General features: G+C 42.1%; 1 protein-coding gene across 8 annotated transcripts in view; it reads right to left on the reverse strand.

Moving 5' to 3' along the window:
* LOC143039904 (mitotic spindle assembly checkpoint protein MAD1-like) overlaps positions 1-24,489 on the reverse strand; it is a 186,487-nt gene that overhangs the window by 75,236 nt on the left and 86,762 nt on the right. For all 8 annotated transcript variants that reach the window (XM_076210254.1, XM_076210251.1, XM_076210252.1 and 5 more), the window contains one exon: positions 4,645-4,790. In XM_076210254.1, the coding sequence (XP_076066369.1) occupies positions 4,645-4,790 (146 nt within the window). The remainder of the gene's footprint in view (positions 1-4,644; positions 4,791-24,489) is intronic.

The raw sequence follows: 24,489 nt of genomic DNA on the forward strand, positions 1-24,489 counted from the left end.
CAAAACCATTGAGCAGAACAGAGGCATGTTTAACATCGCCCCTCCTATCATCCATCTGTTACCCGCATTAAATAAATGTATGAAATGTCCCCCTTAGTCCACTTCAACAAACTGTCCGAAATGTCCTCCTTTGTCTCCACCAAGTCCCACCCGTCCCCCTCCTCCCCCCTCCCCCTCCACCTACCACCCACCCCTCCCTGATAACCTCTCCCAGTTCCTTCCCTGTTGGCTTATATATGCTCAGAGTGTGTGTCATGTCTGTACTTGAAAAAGCTGTAACAAGCGAAACGTAGTACCAATAAAGGTTTCGATCTCATAAGGTGTTTATTCTCACAGTCCGCAGGAAGTGTTTAGAAGCAGCAATCATTCAAGGAACGAACACTATTGAACAAAACAGGGGCATGTTTAACATCTCGCCTCACATTATTCCCCTAATACCCAGGGCCAGCAAAATATTAAATATCTAAACCATCCTTTTTGGACATTTCGCCCACGGACGTTTGGGCCAGCATTCTCATCCTTTCCCAGTGTCCAATCCCCCCCCCCCTTTTCTCTTCCCATTCCCTCTTTTCCCCTTATTTAATCTCAAGCATTTGTATCTCAACTTGTACTTGAAAAAGCTGTAATAAGCGAAACGTCGTACAAATAAAGGCTCCGTCCTCAGATGGTGTTTATCTCGTCAATCTTGTCGGCAAACTGCCACTTTTAAGCATTTACTCGCTCCTCTCAATCTACATTCTACCTCCACCTCCACTCCCTTTCCCACTATATTTGCACCCAAGTATCTAAAACTATCCACTTCCTTCCCTCTCTCTTAATACTCACTTCCAGTCTGTTGCCACTTTCTCCCCTAGTACATCTCATCAACTTACTTTTACCCACATTTATCTTCAGCTTTCTTCTTTCACACACCATCCCAAACTCTGTCACTAACTTCCTCAATCAATCCTCTGATCCTGCTACAAGCGCAGAGTCGTCAGCAAACAACAGCTGGCTCATCTCCCACTTTTCTCCATTTTCTTTAATCATCTCCAATCCCTGACCCACTACCCTTGGATTTACCTCTCGCACCACCCCATCCATGTATAAATTGAACAGCCAGGGTGACATAACACATCCCTGACAAAGTCCCACCTTTACCTCAAACCACTCACTCTCTGCATTTCTAATCCTAACACACATCCTACTACTCTTGTAAAAAATCTTGACTGTTCTTAACAGCTTTCCTCCTATCCCACATATCTGCAAAACCTCCCACACTGACTTCCTGTCTACCCTGTCGTAAGCCTTTTCCAGATCCATAAAAGCCTAAAATACATCCTTATCTTTTCCTATAGCTTTCTCACATATCTGTCTTACCACAAAAATCTGATCTACACATCCCCTACCTGACCTAAACCCACACTTTTTCTCAGAGATTACTCTCTTCCTCTCCTAATCCTCTCAATCAAACCCACCCATAAGCCTTCCCAACTACACGTAACCTCTTCACTCCGGGGCACTTCACACGTCTGGCAGCATTAGCTGCCCAACGTGTGATGTTGAGTCATAATAATCGCATTATAAAAAAAAAAGTCAGTGCTCAATCGTTCGTCCTCTTTCACCCGTGTATTTTGATAACCATAGAAAATATGATGAAGCCAGTTTAGAGAGAATGGAGGTAACGTAGGTACGACTGCAATAAATATAATTCAAGATGCCGATGTCGGCATCATCGAGTACCCGCTTGCTCCTCATGCCGCCTACGTAGGCGTCACCATATGGAAGTGGTTAACAAACTGATCCCTCTGAAACTACTACACTCACACTTGTCCCCTTTTCCCTTGTAAAGTGGAACTATACAGGCACTCCTCCAGTCCTCCTGTACTCTACCCTCTCTTAAACATTAAATAACTTCACCAGCCAGTCAACCATCACTGTACCTCCTTATTTCGGACATTCTGCATGACATCTATACAACCTAGGTGCCTTACCTGCTCTCATCATCTTAACAGCTGCTTTCACTTCATCCTTCCTTATTTCTCCTCCATTTTCCTCACTCATCACTCATTTTCTTAGCACTTCCCACTGCAACTATCTTTCCCTCCCTATCCTCCTTCACATTTACCAACTCCCTAAAATACTCTACCCATCTTCATATTACTGTCTTTTCTTCCATTATCATCTCTCCATCTGCACCTTTTACCTTTACTTCTCTACTTGATTCGCCTCCTCTTCCTCTTTTAATTTCTTTCCAAAACATCTTTTTATTACTTTCAAAATTTTCTGTCATACTCTTTCCCCATTTCACATCTGCTCTCCTCTTAGCCTCCTTTACCTTAAGCTTTACTTCTTCTCTCTTTTCTTTGTACCTCTCATATGATTCTCTCGTCTTATTTTGTAACCAATCTGTGAAAGCTCGCTTCTTCTCTTCTACAACCTTCTTTGCTTCCACATCCCGCCACTCACTACTCTTCCTTATATTTCCTCCTGTCCTCCTGGTTCCACACACCATCTTTGCACACCTTGTGATTCCCTCCTTGAACCATCCCCATTCCTCCTCCACTCCTTGTTCTACTCTATCCTTCACTCTCTCAGCTTCTTCTTGTACTCCTCCTTTTCTTTCTCATTTAAACAGTTCACTCTAAGCACTCTCAACTTACCTTTCACCAGAAAATGATCTGATATTCCTCCACTCTCTCCCCTTAGAACATGTACATCCTTAACTCTTCCTATTATACTCCTATCTACCACTACACAGTCCATTAACGCTCTATCTACCACCCTTCCATCCACCATCCTCTCCCAAGTACATACATTCCTAAACACTGTATTTGCTATCATCAACTCTCTTTTGAGACACATCTCCACCATCAACTCTCCACTACAATTTTTTCGTGGAACTCCTTTTTTCCCAACCACTCCATCTATTGGTTCATTTCCTACCCTAGCATTAAGGTCTCCCAATACCACTACATTGACATTTCTCCCTAGTCACTCTATGCACTAATTTAAATCTATCCAAAAAGCCTCCTTTTCTTCTACACTCTTCTCACTACGAGGCCTATATGCACTTACAAAAACCCACATCATCTTCCTCACTTTCACCTTCATCCACATTAACCTTGAAGAAACCTCCTTCCACTCCACTACACATTTACCTATCTCTTCACTTACTAGTATAGCCACCCCTTCTCTCCCTTGCCCTCTCTTCAATCCTAAGAACCTCCCTACTAGACTCCCATACTCACACTTGCCCTTCCCTCTCAACTTAGTTTCATTCAAAGCCAACACATCCATCTTTCTTCTCACAAACATACTGCCTATCTCTCTTCTTTTACTCTCATCTGTACTACATCCACACACATTAAAAGACCCAAACCTTAGGGTACTGTTTGGAAAACTCTAAGACCCTCTTATGTCCTTACTTTTTTTTGGAATGTCCCCTTTGGGGCTACAGGGAGAAGGATGCCTGGTCCCAATCCCTGTCCTGTTTTTCTTGCCTCTTACGATCCAAGTGGGAATACTTGGCGGTAGCATTCTTTTCCCCAACCGCAGGGTAGCCAAAACAAGGAAATTAAATTCAGAGAAATGGTACAGGATAGCAACAAGGGATTGGGGGACAGCATAACGGAGGGATAGTAGGAGTATAATAAAAGTTTCATCATTTCTCTGTGAGCAGAGTCCTCCTCCCGTCCTGTTTTTCTCGCCTCTTAAGATTCAAGTGGGAATACTTGGAGGCAGTATTCTATCCCCCACCGCAGGGTAGGCGAAAAAAGGAAATGAATATTCAGAGAAATGGTACAGGACAGCAAGAAGGGGTTCGGGGACAGCATAATGGAGGGACAGTCGTAGTATAATAAATATGTCATAATTTCTCTGTGAACAGAGTCATCCTCTATCACAGACAAAATTATATGTGGCTCTGGTCCGTAGGGGTGCCCCATATAGACCCTAAAGTATCAAATGCATGCTACTAAGACCAATAATAATAAAGAATCATCATGCTGCCATCCATCTTTAAAACAATTTAATACCCACTCCTCCATCTTGAGGTGCAGTCTCTAGACCAGGCCCAAATTCAATTATATTTCCTCCATTTTTTCACATGAACTAACAAGTAGTGACCTCTCTCCTCTTCCTCTAACACAACACAATCTAAAGTTCAAAGTCTCTTCTCAAAACCCTCGGACAACTCCTCAGAAAAATCCCTCCCAAAAGAAGAACCACATAGGCATGCTTGTGTTCAGGACACTATCGAGCAGTAAAATGAGTTTCAACACTGAATAGGCCTGACCCCAAAATAAAATTGCCTTAGATGTAACCACCACACAGAGAACATTGAACACCTCATCCTACAAAGTTCTACACTAATAACCCCTACCGAACACAATATATTTTCCTTGAGAGACTTATTGGCCTACCTCAAGGCTGTGGGTATCCTGCAAGAGAGACTGACTGACTACTATCTACATACCAGTAAATAAAGATAAAAGTTCAAAATTATCAACACTTTTTTTTTCAAATTTATTTTGGGAGGGAAAGGAAATGTATGTGCTGAAAAGAAATGTATATATTAAAATGTGTATTTTTTGTTGATATAGTGACATGAGAAAGTGGACAGCAACTAATGTGGGAGAGCATAAAACTTCTTTACACTCGTACCTTGCTTGCAATTCTCCAATACTCTTGGAAAGTGAATCATCACCTTGACGTAACTTAATGAGGAGGTTTCTCAATTCTTCAGGTACTGGCATATGGACCAAGTGCAGTTCCTCTTTCACAATATTCTCAAACTGCTGGTAGGTATTCTGCAAGGGCAACAGACATACTTATATACCACTGTTGTCTACAGTTGATTTAAGAACTTGGGGGGGGGGGGATATATATATATATATATATTATATATATATATATATATGTATACACACACACACACACACACACACTATGCCAATATACAAAGGGGGAAACAAGAAAGACCCAACAAACTATAGACTTTTTTTTACCTTACAAGTACATACATATACCAAAAGATTTTTCCCCCTTACAAGGGAGGTAGCCAAAAAGAAAAAGGCATAAAAACCATTCCCACCCATTCCGTCCCTAATACACTCCACTCCCCTCCACCCTCCCTCTTATCTTGGCACTTCCTGGATGACGGCTCATCCCTGCATCTTGTCCACTGCCCAGGGTCAGAGGCAGTGTCGCATGACACAGCACATCTGCAGCAAGGCCGCTTCATTAAATTGGCAACCCCCCCCCCTCTTCATCCCCTCATGCAGAAAAGGAGAATACGGGGAGAAATCCCTTCAAGCTGCGTCAAATTTTTCTCACATATACTACCTCACCCCCATCCCCCCACCCATTCCACCTCATGCATCACTACATCATCCATATACAGTGAGTCCTCCTTATACAGTAATTCTTTATCTGGTAAATTCACAGTTATGGTATTTGGTAATTACTACCCTCAATTCTATTTACGGTAAGAAAAATTCACAGATACGGTATCCACTAGATATTTTGAAGAGGAAAGAGCAGGGAGAAGGTACGTCTGCCATATCATATTATTACATGTTATAATGGCTTTGTTATATGGTAATTTCAATTTGTGGTAAGGTTTTCAGGAACACATATGTACCGTATAACGAAGACTTACTGTACAACCATTCTCCATTCACCCGTCTTCTGTCCTCTCCCATCCTTCCTCAACAGACATTCCTCTCTTCCCCAAAGCCACTTTCACTCCATCCATCCAACTTATCCTAAGACACCCCCTCATGTTCACTCCCTCCACATCTGCCTTCCATACCTCTTTTACTAGGCTTTCTTTACTCATTCTTTCCATATGTCCAAACCAGCCCAATACTCTTTCATCCATTATCTCCCAACTCCCTTACCATCCCTGTTCTTCTCCTCACCTCCTCATTTCTCACTCTATCTAGCCTAGTAACCCCCATCATACTTCTCAGACACCTCATCTCAAACACATTCAAACTCCTTCTCTCTTCTTCTCTTATGTTCCATGTTTCTGCCCCATACAGTGCTGTTGGCACAATCACTCCTTCATACAATCTCCTCTTAGCCTCCATTCTCAAATGACTATTCCTCATTACACTTTTTAATCCACCAAGGCTTTTATTTGCTTCTCTCAATCTACATTCTACCTCTACCTCCACTCCAGCCTTTCCTGCCACATTTGAACCAAAGTATCTAAAACTATCCACTTCCTCCACTCGCACTCCCTTAATGCTCACTTCCAGTCTACTGCCACTTTCACCCCTTGTACATCTCATCACCTTACTTTTACCCACATATATCTTCAACTTTCTTCTATCACACACTCTCCCAAACTCTGTCACCAGCTTAATCAATCAATCCTCTGATCCTGCTACAAGCACAGTGTCATCTGCAAACAACAGCTGGTTCACCTCCCACTTTTCTCCATTTTCTTTAACCATCTCCAATCCCTGACCCACCACCCTTGCATTTACCTCTCGCACCACCCCATCCATGTATAAGTTGAACAGCCTGGGTAACATAACACATCCCTGAAGAAGTCCCACCTTTACTCATACCTCAAACCACTCACTCTCTCCATTTCTAATCCTGACACACGCTCTACTACACTCGTACTCATAAAAACTCTTGACATCTCCTAAAACTTTCCTCCTATCCCATATATCTGCAGTACCTCCTACAGTGCCTTTCTGTCTACATTCTCATAAGCCTTTTCCAAATCCATAAAAACCCAAAATATCCTTACCTTTTCCTATAGCTTTCTCACATATCTGTATTACCACAAAAATCTGATCTACGCAGCCTCTACCTGTCCTAAATCCACTGTTCCTTACCAATTACTCCCTCTCTTCCTCTCCTAATCCTCTCAATTAAGACCCTCCCATAAGACTTCCCAACTTCACTTAACAAGCTAATCCCTCTGAAACTACTACACTCACTCTTGTCCCCTTTTCCCTTGTAAAGTGGAACTATATAGGCACTCCTCCAGTCCTCCGGCACTCTACCCTCTCTCCTGCAAACATTAAATAACCTCACCAACCAGTCCACCATCACTGTATCTCCTTTTCTTTTTAGACATTCTGCATGGCATCCATCCAGACCAGGTGCCTTACCTGCTCTCATCATCTTAACTGCCTTCACTTCATCCTTCCTTGTTTCTCCTCAATTTTCCTCACTCATCATGGTTATTTTCTTAGGACTTCCCACTGCAACTATCTTTCCCTCCCTATCCTCCTTCACATTTAGAAACTCCCTAAAATACTCTGTCCATCTTCCACTTACTGCCTTCTCTTCCATTATCATCTCTTTTCTTCTCTACTTGATTTGCACCCTCTTCCTCTCTTAACCCCTTCCATACGGTGCCGCACACGTAGGCGTCATGAGGAGCAAATGGATTCACGACGCTGCCATATCGGCGCCTTGATTATATTTATTGTTGTCGCCCCTGTGTTTTTACATTCTCCCTAATCTGCTCTTAATCCCATTCTCTGTGGTTTTCAAAATTCGCGGGTGAAAGAGAGAACGATCGATATAAGCCGTGACTATATCTTATGATGCGAGTATTATTACGACACGTCGTATGGCTGGCATTGGCTGCTGCCCGCGAGATTTAAGTCCCGTAGTGAAGTGGTTAATTTCTTTCCAAAACATCTTTTTATTACTTTCAAAATTTTCTGTCATACTCTTACCCCATTTCACATCTGCTCTCCTCTTTGCCTCCTTTACCTTGTGCTTTACTTCTCATCTCTTTTCTTTGTACCTCTCATATGACTCCCTCGTCCTATTTTGTAACCAATCTGTGAGCTCGCTTCTTCTCTTCTACAACCTTCTTTGTTTCCTCATCCTACCACTCACTACCCTTCCTTCTATTTACTCCCATCCTTCTTGTTCCGCACACCATCTTTGCACACTTTGTGACTCCCTCCTTGAACCATCCCCATTCCTCCTCCACTCCTACCTCTACTATATCCTTCACTCCCTCCCACTCCTCTCTCAGCTTCTTGTACTCCTTCTTTTCATTTTCATTTAAAGAGTTCACTCTAAGCAACTCCCTACCTTTTGTCCTTTTCCTCTTTCTCCATCTATTCTCCACTCTCAATTTACCTTCCACCAAAAATTCTGATATTCCCCCACTCTCTTCCCTTAAAACATGTACATCCTTAACTCTTCATATTATACTACTATCTACCACTACATAGTCCATTAATGCTCTATCTACCACCCTTCCATCCACCACCCTCTCCCATGTGTACTTATGCTTGACTTTCTTCCTTACTATATTTGCTATCATCAACTCTCTTTTGAGACATCACCATCAACTCTCCACTATGATTTTTTCCTGGAACTCCACATTTCCCAACCACTACGTTCCTCCCTAATCCCTCTATGCATTCATTTAAATATATCCAAAAAGCCTCCCTTTCCTCTACACTCTTCTCACTACCAGGCCCATATGCACTTACAAAGACCCACATCTCCTTTCCCAGTTTCACCTTCATCCACATTATCCTTGAAGAAACCTCCTTCCACTCCACTACATGTTTACCTATCTCTTCACTAACTAGTATAGCCACCCCTTCTCTCCCTCGCCCTCTCTTCACTCCTGAGAACCTCCCAACTACAGTCCCAAACTCACACTTGCCCTTCCCTCTCAACTTAGTTTCACTCAGAGCCAACACATCCATCTTTCCTCTCACAAATATACTATATCTTCCCTTTTACTCTCATATACACCACATCCACACACATTAAAAGACCCAAACCTTAGGGTGCTGGTTGGAAAACTCCTAGACCCTCTTATGTCTTTACTTTTATTTAGGAATGTCCCCTTTGGGGCTACAGGGAGAAGGATGCCTGGTCCCAATCCCTGTCCTGTTTTTCTTGCCTCTTACGATCCAAGTGGGAATACTTGGTGGTAGCATTCTTTTCCCCAACCGCAGGGTAGGCGAAACAAGGAAATGAAATTCAGAGAAATGGTACAGGATAGCAACAAGGGATTGGGGGACAGCATAACGGAGGGATAGTAGGAGTATAATAAAAGTTTCATCATTTCTCTGTGAGCAGAGTCCTCCTCTATCACAGACAAAATGATGTGTGGCTCTGGTCCATAGGGGCACCCCATATAGACCCTAAAGTATCAACTGCATGCTACTTTGCCATAACAACATGCAGCCAATACCCCAGACGGGGCCTAAAGTATCAACTGCATGCTTTGTCATAACATGCAGCCAATACCCCAGATAGCTAAAATTTGTAAGAAAGTTATCAAAAGTAGGTGGACTAAACATCTGGAGAACATACATATGGGGTCCCGCAAGGACCAGTACTGGCCCCGATCATGTTCGCTGTATACATTAATGACATGAATGAAGGTGTGGAGTGCTATATAATTTTTTTTGCAGATGATGCAAAATTACTTAAGAAGGTAAAAACAGAAGAGGACTGCAACTCATTGCAACAAGATCTGGACACAATATGGAATTGGACTCAAAAGTGGGAAGTAAAATTCAATATTAAGAAATGCAGCATAATGGAATTTGGAAAGAGTAAAAATAGAATATCAAAAGATTACAGAATTGGGGAAGAAAAAATAAATAAAACAAACTATGAAAAAGATCTTGGAGTGATGATTGGAAAGGACATGAAACCAGATAAGCATATAAACAAGATGTTTGGAGAAACCTACAACTTATTGAGAGCAATCAAAGTGGCATTTACCTATATGGACGAAGAAATTATAAGGAAAATACATTACTACACTAATAAGACCAAAACTCGAGTACGCAGCATCACTTTGGACACCCAGTACCAAAAAGAATATTAAGAAACTAGAAAGATTACAAAGAGCGACAACAAAACTAGCACCGACACTCGCCGAACTAACATATGAGCAAAGACTATCCAAATTGAACCTACCAACTCTGGAACAAAGAAGAGAAAGAGGAGATTTGCTAACTATCTACAGAATAATGAAAGGAATGGAAGTTTTAGACAGGAACGACCTATTAATGTGGGACAATGGTACAACAAGAGGACACGGAAAAAAATTGAAAAAGGACAGTTATAGAAAAAACTTGAAAAGGAACAGTTTCCCACACAGAGCGATAAATACATGGAACAAATTAAACAACAAAACAGTATGTGCTAACACTATACAAGAATTTAAGATAAAACTTGATGCGGAGAGATACAAAGACAGGTCACCATGAGCATAGCTCCCTTCCCGTATATTACAACTAGGTAAATACATATACCAAGGCTTTTTCCCCCCTTACCAAGGAGGTAGCCAAAAAGAAAAAGGCACAAAATCATTCCCACCCATTCCATCCCTGAATACACTCCACACCCCTCCACCCTCCCTCCCATCTGGAGAACAATATTCTAAATCTGAGACAATTTGGTTTTAGACAGGGAAGATCATGTGCCACAAATTAGATTTGTTTCTATTCAAGGTTAATAGATATAATGCAAGAAATGGATGGATGGGCAGATTGTGCTTTCCTGGACTTACAAGAGGTATTCAATAAAGTACCACACAAAAAATTGAGAAAACTTGAAACAACAGGAGATATACATGGAAAACTATTAAAATGAATGGAAGATTCCTTGGATGGGAGAAAAATGAGAGTGGTGCTCAGAGATAAAAATTCTACTTGGGAAGAAATGATAAGTAGAGTCCCACAGGGTTCAATACTGGCTCCTATAATGTTTGCTATATTTGTAAATAAGATAGATGGTGTAGAATGTTACATGAACTTCTTTGCAGATGACACAAAACTACTAAAGAATGGAAAAAGATTGTGAATCGCTACAGAGAGATCTGGCTAAGGTCTGGGAATGGCATCAAAAGTGGGCAGTTGATTTCAATATATAGAAATGTAGTATAATGGAGTTTGGAGGGGAGGAGGAGGAGAGAAAAAAAAAAAAAAAAAACAGGACAATATAAAATCGGTACAAAGGAAGTAAAGAAAGTTGGTTCCAAAAGGGACCTTGGAGCATTCATCACCAAAGACATATCCCCAGACAAGCAGATAAAATAGTTGGAGAAACCTACAATCGATTATGATCAATAAAGGGGCTTTTAATTACTTGGATGAGGTAATGGTAAAGAAAATACTAGTCACACTGATAAGACCAAGATTGGAGTACACTGCAACACTATGAACACCCAGCACAACAAAGTATATAAAGAAATCAGAAAAGAAAAGAGAAGTAAAGCAAAAGGTATAGGATGCAAAGAGGAGAGCAGATGTGAAATGGGGTAAGAGTATGACAGAAAATTTTGAAAGTAATAAAAAGATGTTTTGGAAAGAAATTAAGAGAGGAAGAGGAGACGAATCAAGTAGAGAAGAAAAGGTAAAAGGTGCAGATGGAGAGATGATAATGGAAGAGAAGGCAGTAAGGGGAAGATGGGCACAATATTTTAGGGAGTTGCTAAATGTGAAGGAGGATAGGGAGGGAAAGATAGCTGCAGTGGGAAATGCGAAGAAAATGAGAGTGATGAGTGAGGAGAATGGAGGAGAAATAAGGAAGGATGAGGTAAAGGCAGCTGTTAAGATGATAAAAGCAGGTAAGGCACCTGGTCTGGATGGATGCCATGCAGAATGTCTGAAAAAAGGAGGTACAGTAATGGTGGACTGGCTGGTGAGGTTATTTAATGTTTGCTGGAGAGAGGGTAGTGCTGGAGGACTGGAGGAGTGCCTGTATAGTTCCTCTTTACAAGGGAAAAGGGGACAAGTGTGAATGTCGTAGTTTCAGAGGGATTAGCTTGTTAAGTGTAGTTGTTGTTGTTGTTGTTGTCGTTCCCTAGACTGTCTGTCCGAGCAGTCCCGTCTCCCCAAGGAAGGCCACAGCCGAAACTGGGTTTTCCCACAAATCCTTTATAGAGTGTATGTTGTGTTGTTTGCATGCATGATTGTGTATAATGCAGTCTTCCATTATGTGTTGTATGGTATGGGGTGAAGTGTTACATCCTGGGCAGCTGTTCACAACACGGTCGTCCAGCCTCTTCTGGTAGCTTAGAAGTGCTGGGTGGTGACCGCATCGCAGTCTGGCCAAGTGGACTCTGTCCTTTCGTGGGAGAGAGGATTCAGAAGGGTGGATATCAGGGGGTCTGGCATGCAGCAGTGTGTTGTCTTTCAGTGTGTTAATGGAGTGGTGAGTGATATGATTATGAATATGTTTCCGGAGGCTGGTGTTTGGTGGTTGTGGAGGAAGAGAAGAGAGTATCTGTGCGTAATAAAGGTCTTTGGGTGTAGTTTTAATGTTTCTTGGTGTGTGTGGGTGTTCTGCTATGTAGTGTAGCGGGTGTGATGTGTTTGTGGTGGCTGCAGCAAGTGTTTGTGTGCCTCTCATGTCGAGGTGGTCCTTGACTTTGAGGACTTTTGTTTCATGGTGTAAATGGTCTGTAGGTGATGTATTTGTGCAGCCTGTAATTGTTTTTAGGGCTTTGTTTTGTATGATTTGAAGGGTGTTGTGGTGTGTCTCACTGAGATTAGGAGCCCATGCAGGACTCGCATAATTCATCACTGAGCGTATGCATTGTTTGTATATTGTTATATTAGTTTCTTTGTTTTGTCCAAATGTTGTTCCAGTGATTGACTTAAGTGCGTTAAGTCTAGGTGTGCATTTGTTTTTTATGTTTGTGAGGTGTTGTTTGAAAGACATGGATGTATCGTATGTTACACCAAGAATTTTCGGTGTGTTTGTGTGTGGTATTAGAGTGTTGTTGATGTAGAGATGAGGTATGTATTTGTGTTCTTTTGTCCAGTTGGTAAGAAGTGTTGCTGTAGATTTGGTTGGAGCTATTTTGAGTCTGTTTGTGATGAACCATGTGTTGAGTGTGTCAAGGTAAGGCTGGATTATTTCTGCAGCTTTGTCTGTGTTACGATGTGTGCATGTGATTGTTATGTCGTCTGCGTAGGAAGAGATTTGTATTTCTGAGGTGTCTGGCGTGGGTAAGTCATGCATGTATAGATTAAATAATGTGGGGGATAGAACTGAGCCCTGTGGTACTCCGTTCTTAATGTTTCTGATGTGCGATGATTGGCCATTATATGACACATGAGCATTCCTGCCTGCCAGATAATTGGCCAGCCATCTTTTGGTGTTATTGTGCATGTCTGTGTTATATATTTTATTTGTTAGGTTGTGGCGGGGGATAGCATCAAAAGCTTTTGATGTTAAGTGTAGTTGGAAAGGCTTATGGGAGGATCTTGATTGAGAGGATTAGGAGAACAGAAGGAGTAATTGGTGAGGAACAGTGTGGATTTAGGACAGGTAGAGGTTGTGTAGATCAGATATTTGTGGTAAGACAGATATGTGAGAAAGCTATAGGAAAGGGGAAGGATGTTTTTTGGGCTTTTATGGATATGGAAAAGGCTTATGATAGGGTAGACAGAAAGGCACTGTGGGAGGTTATGCAGATATACGGGATAGGAGGAAAGCTTCTAGGAGCTGTCAAGAGTTTTTATGAGAGTAGTAGAGCTTGTGTCAGGATTGGAAATGGAGAGAGTGAGTGGTTCGAGGTAAAGGTGGGACTTCGTCAAGGATGCGTTATGTCGCCCTGGCTGTTCAACTTATACATGGATGGGGTGGTGCGAGAGGTAAATGCAAGGGTAGTGGGCAAGGGGTTGGAGATGGTTAAAAAAAAATGGAGAAAAGTGGGACGTGAACCAACTGTTGTTTGCGGACGACACTGTGCTTGTGGCAGGATCGGAGGAGGGATTGAGGAAGTTGGTAGCAGAGTTTGGGAGAGTATGTCAAAGAAGAAAGCTAAAGATAAATGTGGGTAAAAGTAAGGTGATGAGATGTACAAGGGGTGAAAGTGGCAGTAGACTGGAAGTGAGCATTAAGGGAGAGCAACTGGAGGAAGTGGATAGTTTTAGATACTTGGGTGCAAATGTGGCAGGAAAAGATGGAGTGAAGGTGGAGGTAGAATGTAGATTGAGAGAAGCAAATAAATGCCTTGGTGGATTAAAGTGTGTAATGAGGAATAGACATTTGAGAATGGATGCTAAGAGGAGACTGTATGAAGGAGTGATTGTGCCAACAGCACTGTATGGGGCAGAAACATGGAACATAAGAGAAGAAGAGAGAAGGAGTTTGAATGTGTTTGAGATGAGGTGTTTGAGAAGTATGATGGGGGTTACTAGGCTACATAGAGTGAGAAATGAGGAGGTGAGGAGGAGAACAGGGGTGGAAAAGGAGTTGGGAGATAGGATTGATGAAAGAGTATTAGGATGGTTTGGACACATGGAAAGAATGAGTGAAGAAAGACTAGTAAAAGAGGTATGGAAGGCAGATGTGGAGGGAGTGAACATGAGGGGACGTCCTAGAATGAGGTGGATGGATGGGGGTGAAGGGGGCTTTGGGGAAGAGGGGAATGTCTGTTGAGGAAGGACGGGAGAGGACAGAAGACAGGGGTGAATGGGTGGGGGGATGGGGGGTGAGGTAGTATGTGTGAGCAAAATTTGACACAGCCAGAAGGGATTTCTCCCCGTCCTCTCATTTTATGCAATGGGGGACGGAGAGGGGGGGTCGCCAATTTAATGAAACGGCCTTGCTGTGGATGTGCTGTGTCTTGCGACACTGCTTCTGACCCAGGGCAGTGGAGAACGTGCAGGGATGACCCGTCATCCAGGAGGTGCTCAGATAAGAGGGAGGGTGGAGGGGTGTGGAGTGTATTCAGGGATGGAATGGGTGGAAATGATTTTATGCCTTTCCCTTTTTGGCTACCTCCCTTGTAAGGAGGAAAAAGCCTTGGTATATGTATGTATGGTATATGTAGAAAGAATCCAAAGAACAATGACAAAGATGGCACCAACACTTTCAAAACTGACATACAAGCAAAGATTGTCCAAACTGGAACTACCAACCCTGGAACAAAGAGGAGAAAGAGGAGATCTATTGGCCATTCACAGAATCATGAAAGGCATGGAAGTCCTTGACAAAGAAGACCTATTAACCCCTTCCATACGGTGCCGCATACGTAGGCGGCATGAGGAGCAAGTGGATACGCGAGGCTGCCATATCGGCGTCTTGATTATATTTATTGTAGTTGCCCCTGCGTTTTTACATACTCTCTAAACTGTCTTCATCACATTTTCTATGGTTATCAAAATTCACGGGTGAAAGAGAGAACGATCAATATAAGCGGTGACTATATTTTATGATGCGAGTATTAGTACGACACGTCGTACGGCTGGCAGCGGCTGCTGCCCGCGAGATTTAAGGCTCGTACTGAAGAGGTTAACCACTTTCATACAGTGACGCCTACGTAGGCAGCATGAGGAGCAAGTGGGTATGCGATGATGCCGACGTCGGCATCTTGATTAAATTTATTGTAGTCGTAGCTACGTAACCTCCATTCTCTCTAAACTGGCTTCATCATATTTTCTATGGTTATCAAAATTCACAGGTGAAATAGAACGAACGATTGAGCACTGACTTTATTTTTTATAATGCGATTACTATTATTATGACGCAACATCGCACGTCGGGCAGCTAATGCTGCCAGACGTGTGATGTGCCCCGGAGTGAAGAGGTTAAAGTGAGATAGAAAAAAAAAAAAAAAAAAAAAAAAAAAAAAAGGGGACATGGGAAAAAAAAAAAAAAAAAAAAGGGAAAAAAAAAAAAAAAAAAAAAAAAAAAAAAAAAAAAAAAAAGTTGAAACAATAGTGAGTGTGCAAACACCATACAAGAATTTAAGAACAAACTAGATATTATGAGATACAAAGACGGGTCACCACAAGCATAGCTCCCCTTCTTGTATGATACAACTAGTTAAATACACACACACACACACATGCAGAAGGGAGGTAGCTAAATCAAAAGGCAAGTACCCACACCCATCCATTCCACTACTAGTAATCCACCATGTTTTCCTCTCTCTCATCTTGGCTCCTCACAATGGATCAACCCTGCATTCTGCCCTGGGTCAGAAGCAATGCAGCAAGATGCAGTACACCCACAGCAAGGCCGCTTCTCTTAATTGGTGACCCACCCCCTCTCTGTCCCCTTATGCAGAAAAAAGAGATGGGGAGAAATCCCTCTGAGCTGCATCAAAATAACGTACATACATAACCACTACCTATCCCACATCCCATCCCTTCCTTGCATCATAGTATCATCTATACACAGCCATTTTCTACTCACCCCTATCTCCTGTCTCCTCCCTTCCTTGCTCAATACCCCTTTAACCCTATCAATCCATCTCACCCATGGTCATCCCCTCAAGTTCACTCCCTCCACCTCTGCCTTCCACATCTCTTTTACTACTCTATATTCATTCATTCTTTCCATGTGTCCAAACCATCCCAATACTATTCCATCAGCTTTATCTGCAATCTCTTTTTCCATCCTAGCTCTCCTCTTCACCTCATTTCTCACTCTATCAAACCTTGTAGCCTTTAGCATACTTCTCAGACATTTAATTTCAAACATAGTAACATGGAATATACTAAAAGAAATTTATAATGAGGGAGTGAATAAATATGTACCACAACAAAAAAATGAAAGAACATACATAAAAAGCTGGTACAACAAAAAATGTAGCGAGGCTAAGGATAAAAGAGACAAAGGTTGGAACAAATAGAAAAATACAAGAAAACAAGCAAATGGCTAATGTACACCAAACTAAGAAATGATTATGTAAAAATACGCAGAGATGAAAAGTGAAACTATAAAAAAAATATATAATAAAATCAATAATAATAATAGAAAAATGCAAGAAAGAACCCAAACTATTTTACAGGTATGTAAATGGCAAACTGAAGAATAAACAAGAAATAGAAAAGCTGTGCCAAGGTAAATACAAATATACAGAAGAACTGGAAATGGCTGAAATTATGAACCACTTCAAATCAGTATTCACTATAGAAAACTCACCTAATTGTGAGAAAATTGAGAGAGAGTTATCCCTCTCAATGAAAGAAATAATTGTAACACAGAAGGAAATCAGCAACCAAATCAAAACCCTTGATGTCAAAAAATCACTTGGTCCAGACAGAATTGCAAATTGGATACTGAATGAATACATGGAGGAATTAAAAGATAAAATATACGTAGATACATATACCAAAGGCTTTTTCCCCCTTATGGGTAGCCAAAATGAAAAAGGCATAGAAACAACTCCCACCCATTCCATTCCCTATATATTCCACTCCCCTCCACCCTCCCTCTTATCTTGGCACCTCCTGGATGATGGGTCATCCCTGCATCTTGTCCACTGCCCTGGGTCAGAAGAAGTGTTGCAAGACACAGCACATCCACAGCAAGGCTGCTTCATAAATTCAGTGACCCACCCCTCTACGTCTCCTCATGCAGAAAAGGAGAAGACGGGAAGAAATCCCTTCAGGCTGCGTCAATTTTTTTCTCATACATACTTCCTCACCCCCCATCCCCCACCACCTCCCCCTCATGCATCACAGCATCCTCTATACACAACCCCTCTCCATTCACCCCTATCTTCTGTCCTCTCCCATCCTTCCTCCACAGACATTCCTCTCTTTTGTAATGACCCTTTCACTCCATCCATCCATCTCATCCTAGATCACCCCCTCATATTCACTCCTTTCACCTCTGCCTTCTACACCTCTCTTACTAATATTTCTTCACTCATTCTTTCCATGTGTCCAAACCATCCTAATACTCTTTCATCAACCCTATCTCCCAACTCCCTTTCCACCCCTGTTCTCCTCCTCACCTCCTCATTTCTCACTCTATCTAGCCTAGTAACCCCTATCATACTTTTCAAATATCTCATCTCACATTCAAACTCCTCTCTTCCTCTCTTATGTTCCATGTTTCTTCCCCGTACAGTGCTCTCAGCATTATCACTCCTTCATACAATCTCCTCTTAGCATCCATTCTCAAATGTCTATTTCTCATTACACATTTTCATCCCCAAGACATTTACTTGCTTCTCTCAATCTACATTCTACCTCCACCCCCACTCCACCCTTTACTGCCACATTCGCACCCAAATATCTAAAACTATCCACTTCCTCCAGTGTCTCTCCCTAAATACTCACTTCCAGTATGCTACCACTTTCTCCCCTTGTACATATCCTCACCTTACTTTTACCTACATTTATCTTCAACTTCCTTCTTTTGCACACCTTCCCAAACTCTGACTTCCTCAATCAATCCTCTGATCCTGCTACAAGGTCAGTGTCATCAGCAAGTAAAAACTGGCTTATCTCCCACTTTTATCCATTTTCTTTAACCATCTCCAATCCCTGACCCTTGCATTCATCTCTCGCACCACCCCATCCATATAAACTGAACAACTTGGGTGCCATAACACATCCCTGACGAAGTCCCATCTTTACCTCAAACCACTCACTCTCTCCATTTCTAATCCTAACATGAGCTCTACTACTCTCGTAAAAACTCTTGACTGCTCTTAATCTCTTCACTATGGGCCAAAATCTCACGGGCAGCATTAGCTGCCAGACGTGCGATGTTGCGTCATAATACATACATACATATACCAAAGGCTTTTTCCCCCTACATGGGGGGTAGCCAAAAAGAAAAAGGCATAGAAATCACTCCCACCCATTCCATTTCCTATATATTCCACTCCCCTCCACCCTCCTCCCTCCCTCTTATCTTGGCACCTCCTGGATGACGGGTCATCCCTGCATCCTGTCCACTGCCCTGGGTCAGAAGCAGTGTCGCAAGACACAGCACATCTACAGCAAGGCAGCTTCATAAATTCAGCGACCCCCCTTCTCCGTCCCCTCATGCAGAAAAGGAGAAGACTGGGAGAAATCCCTTCAGGCTGCATCAATTTTTTTCATACATACTTCCTCACCCCCCATCCCCCACCCACTCCCCCTCATGCATCATAGCATCATCTATACACAACCCCTCTCCATTCACCCCTATCTTCTGTCCTCTCCCGTCCTTCCTCCACAGACATTCCTCTCTTTTGTAATGCCCATTTCACCCCATCCATCCATCTCATCCTAGGACGCCCCCTTATATTCATTCCTTCCACCTCTGCCTTTTACTAATCTTTTTTCACTCATTCTTTCCATGTGTCCAAACCATCCTAATATCCTTTCATCAACCCTATCTCCCAGTTCCCTTTCCACCCGTTCTCCTCCTCACCTCCTCATTTCTTACTCTATCCAGCCTAGTAACCCCTATCATACTTCTCAGACATTTCATCTCAAACACATTCAAACTCCTTCTCTTCCTCTCTCATAATACTCGCATTATAAAAAAATAAAGTCAGTGCTCAATCGTTCGTTCTCTTTCACCCGTGAATTTTGATAACCATAGAAAACATGATGAAGCCAGTTTACAGAGTATGGGGGTCATGCAGGTACAACTACAAAAAATATATTCAAGACGCCGACAGCGGCATCCTCGTGTACCGACTTGCTCCTCATGACGCCTACGTATCGAAGGGGTTAACAGCTTTCCTCCAATCCCATATATCTGCAATACCTCCCACAGTGCCTTTCTGTCTACCCTGTCATAAGCCTTTTCCAGATCCATACAAGCCCAAAATACATCCTTACCTTTTCCTATAGCTGTCTCACATTTCTGTCTTACCACAAAATTCTGATCTACACAACCCCTCCCTGTCCTAGACCCACACTGTTCCTCTCCTATTCCTCTCAATCAAGACCCTCCCATAAGCCTTCCCAACTACACTTAACAAGCTGATCCCTCTGAAACTACTACACTTGTTCCCTTTTCCCTTGTAAAATGGAACTATACAGGCACTCCTCCAGTCCTCCGGCACTCTACCCTCTCTTAAACAAACATTAAATAACCTCACCAGCCAGTCCACCACCATTGTACCTCCTTTTTTCAGACATTCTGCATGGCATCCATCCAGACCAGGTGCCTTACCTGCTCTCATCATCTTAACCTCTTCACTCCGGTGCACATCTCACGTCTGGCAGCATTAGCTGCCCGACGTGCGATGTTGCGTCATAATAATTGCATTATAAAGAATAAAGTCAGTGCTCAATCATTCATTCTCTTTCACCCGTGAATTTTGATAACCATAGAAAATATGAAGCCAGTTTAGAGAGAATGGAGGTTATGTAGGTATGACTACAATAAATATAATCAAGATGCCGATGTCGGCATAATCGCATACCCACTTGCTCCTCATAACGCCTACGTAGGCATCACCGTATGGAAGTGGTTAACAGCTGCTTTCACTTCATCCTTCCTTATTTCTCCTCTATTTTCCTCACTCATCACTCTCATTTTCTTAGCACTTCCCACTGCAACCACCTTTCCCTCCCTATCCTCCTTCACATTTAACAACTCCCTAAATAACTCTGCCCACCTTCCTCTCACTGCCTTCTCTTCCATTATCATCTCTCCATCTGCACCTTTTACCTTTTCCTCTCTACTTGATTTGCCTCCTCTTCCTCTCTTAATTTCTTTCCAAAACATTTTTTATTACTTTCAAAATTTTCTGTCATACTCTTACTACATTTTACATCTGCTCTCCTCTTTGCCTCCTTTACCTTATGCTTTACTTCTCTTCTCTTTACTTTGCACTTGTCATGTGATTCCCTTGTCCTAATTTGTAGCCAATCTGTGAAAGCTTGCTTCTTCTCTTCTACAACCTTTCTATGCTTCTTCATCCCACCACTCGCTACCCTTCCTTCTATTTCCTCCTGTCCTCCTTGTTCCACACACCATCTTAGCATACCTTATGACTCCCTCCTTGAGCCATCCCCATTCCTCCTCCACTCCTAGTTCTACTCTATCCTTCACTCCCTCACACTCCTCTCTCAACTTCTTCTTGTACTCCTCCTTTTCTTTCTCATTTAAGCAGTTCACTTTAAGTACCTCCCTACCTTCTGCCCTTTTCCTCTTTCTCCACCTATCCTCCACTCACAACTTACCTTCCACCAAAAAATTATGATATTCCCACACTCTCTCCCCTTAGAACATGTACATCCTTAACTCTTCCTACTAAACTCCAGGTTACCACTATATAGTCCATTAATGCTCTATCTACCACATTCTCCCATATGTACTTGTGCTTCACTTTATTTGCGGCAAATATATATCAAACTAAGAAATGAATATGTAAAGATATGCAGGGAAGAAAAAATAAACTATGAAAAAGACATAATAGACAAATGTAAGGATCAACCTAAATTATTCTACAGATATGTAAATGGTAAAGTAAAAAATAAACAGGAAATAGTGATATTATGGCAAGGTAATATGGAATATATAGAAGATATAAAAATGGCTGAAATTGTGAACAAACATTTCAAATCTGTATTACATACATACATATACCAAAGGTTTTCTTCCTCCTTATGCGGGATGTAGCCAAAAAACAAAGGCATAGAAACCACTCCCACCCATTCCATCCACTACATACTCCACTCCACTCTACCCTCTTCCCTCCCTCATATCTTAGCACCTCCTGAATGACGGGTCATCCTTGCATCTTGTCCATTGCCCTGGGTCAGAAGCAGTGTTGCAAGACACAGCATATCCACAGTAAGGCTGCTTATTTAATTCAGGAACCCCCCCCCCTCTCTCTCTCTCTGTCCCCTCATGTAGAAATGGAGAAGACGGGGAGAAATCCCTTTGGGCTGTGTCAATTTATTTCTCATACATACTCCCTCACCCCCCATCCCCCATCCACTCCCTCTCATGTATCACAACAACATCCATACACAACCATTCTCCATTCACCCTTATCTTCTGTCCTCTCCCGTCCTTCCTCAACAGACATTCCTCTCTTTCCCAATGCCCCTTTTACCCCATCCATCCATCTCATCCTAGGTCGCCCCCTCATGTTCACTCCTTCCACATCTCTTTTACTAATCTTTCTTCACTCATTCTTTCCATGTGTCCAAACCATCCCAATACTCTTTCATCAACCCTATCTCCCAACTCCCTTTCCAACCCCATTCTCCTCCTCACCTCATTTCTCACTCTGTCCAGCCCAGTAACCCTTATCATAATTCTCAAGCATTTCATCTCAAACACATTCAAACTCTTTCTCTCTTATGTTCCATGTTTCTGCCCCATACAGTGCTGTCAGCACAATCACTACTTCATACAATCTCCTCTTAGCATCCATTCCCAAATTTCTATTTCTCATTACACTTTTTAATCACTCTGTCTATTGGTTCATTTCCTCTCTCTCTGAAAAGGACCTAGGAGTAATTATGACTAAAGATATGTCCCCAGAGGGGCATGTAAACAAAATAGTCAGAGAAACCTATAATTTACTATGATCAATAAGGGTGACTTTTAATTACATGGATGAAGTAATGGTTAAAAAAATATTAGTCACACTGATAAGACCAAGATTGGAGTACACTGCAACACTATGAACACCCAGCACAAAAAAGAATATAAAGAAATTAGAAAGAATCCCGAAGGGATTTCTACCCGTCCTCTCCTTTATATGGGATGACGGAGAGGGGGGGGTCGCCGATTTAATGAAGCGGCCTTGCTGTGGATGTGCTGTGTCTTGCGACACTGCTTCTGACCCAGGGCAGTGGACAGGGTGCAGGGATGACCCGTCATCTAGGAGGTGCTAAGATGTGAGGGAGGGTGGAGGGGTGTGGAGTGTGTTCAGGGATGGAATGGGTGGGAATGATTTTATGCCTTTTCCTTTTTGGCTACCTCCCTAGTAAGGGGGAAAAAGCCTTGGTATATGTATGTATGTATGTAGAAAGAATCCAAAGAACAACGACAAAGATGGCACCAACATTAACATTTTCAAAACTGACATACAAACAAATACTGTTTAAACTGGAACTACCAACCCTAGAACAAAGAGAAAGAGGAGATCTATTGGCCATTTACAGAATCATGAATGGGATGGAAGTCCTTCACAGAGAAGACTTATAAAAGAAAAACAAGGGGACATGAAAAGAAACTCAAAAAGATTATAGAAGATATCTGGAAGAAGAAGAAGAAAAAAAAAAAATCTACAGTGTGATGGATATTCGGAACAAATTGGATGAAACAATTGTGTGCAAACACCATACTAGAATTTAAGAACAAACTAGATGTTATGAGATACAAAGATGGGTCACTATGAGCATAGCTCCCCTTCCTGTATTATACAACTAGGTAAATACACATGTGTCTATATACCAAGGCATTCTTCCCTCTTATATGGGTGGTAGCCAGCCATAGCAAGCAACCACTCCCATCCACCACCCACTGTTTCCCTCTCATCTTAGCTCCTCATGGTGCTCATTCCTGTCTCTTGCCCACTGCTTGGGCTAGATACAATGCAGCAAGACAGTATATCCCCTTACACAATGACCCTTCAGGCTGCATCTAAACATCATCCATACACAATCATTCTCCATTCACACTTATCCCCTGTTTGCTCCCTTCCCCTCTTGCTCAAAACCCCTTTCACCCCATCCATCCATCTAATCCTTACTTGTTCCCTCAAGTTAACTCCATTCACTTCTGCTTTCCACACTATTTTTGTTAATCTTTCTTTACTCATTCTTTACATGTGCCCAGGCCATCCCAATAATCTTAGATCAGCCCTTTCTGCCATCTCTCTTTCTTACTCTGCTTTCCACCACCTCGTTTCTCACTCTATCCAACCTTATAACCCCCACCATACTTCTTGGACACTTCATCTCAAAACACACACTCAAACTTCTTCTTTCTGCCTTTCTTGAATTCCAAGTCTCTGCCCCCACCTTCCATTCCTTTAACATCTGTCGATCTGCACTTTTTACCTTTTCCTCTCTGCTTGATTCATTTCCCCTTTACTCTCTTAACTTCCTTCCAAAATATCTTTATTCTTTACCAAGTTTTCTGTCATACTTCAACCCCACTTTAAATCTGACCTCCCTTTTGTCTCCTTTATCTTGTATTTTGCTTCTCATCTCTTTTCTTGTACCTCTTGTATGCTTCTTAAGCCCTAATCTGCAACCAATCCAAGTATGCTTGCCTTTTCTCTTCTAATACTCTCTTTAATTAATCATGCCACCATTCACTATTCTTCCTTCTATTCCCTCCCATCTTATCTGCTCCACATACCATCTTTGCACACCTTGTCACTTTCTCCTTGGAACACTCCTCCACTCCCACCTCTACTACTCTATCCTTCACTAACTCCCACACTTCTTTCATCTCTTGGTATTCCTTCCCCTCTCCCTTTTTATTCAAATTATTTACTCTAATTATTTACTCTAAATTATTTACTCAAAATTATTTACTCTCTACCTTCTTCCCCTTTTCCTCTTTTTCAATACATCCTCCACTCGAATTTCCCTTCTACCAAAATTTTATCTTAGAGAGAGAGAGAGAGAGAGAGAGAGAGAGAGAGAGAGAGAGAGAGAGAGAGAGAGAGAGAGAGAGAGAGAGAGAGAGGAGAGAGAAAGAGAGAGGAGAGAGAAAGAGAGAGGAGAAATGAGAGAGTGGAGAGGAGCAAGAGAGAGGACAGAAGGAGAGAGATAAAGGGGGGGGGAGAGAGAGAGAGAGAGCAGAGAGAGAGAG

The sequence above is a fragment of the Oratosquilla oratoria genome, chromosome 27 (assembly GCF_046742065.1).
Source record: "Oratosquilla oratoria isolate Oo_2021 chromosome 27, ASM4674206v1, whole genome shotgun sequence".
NCBI lineage: Eukaryota > Metazoa > Arthropoda > Malacostraca > Stomatopoda > Squillidae > Oratosquilla > Oratosquilla oratoria.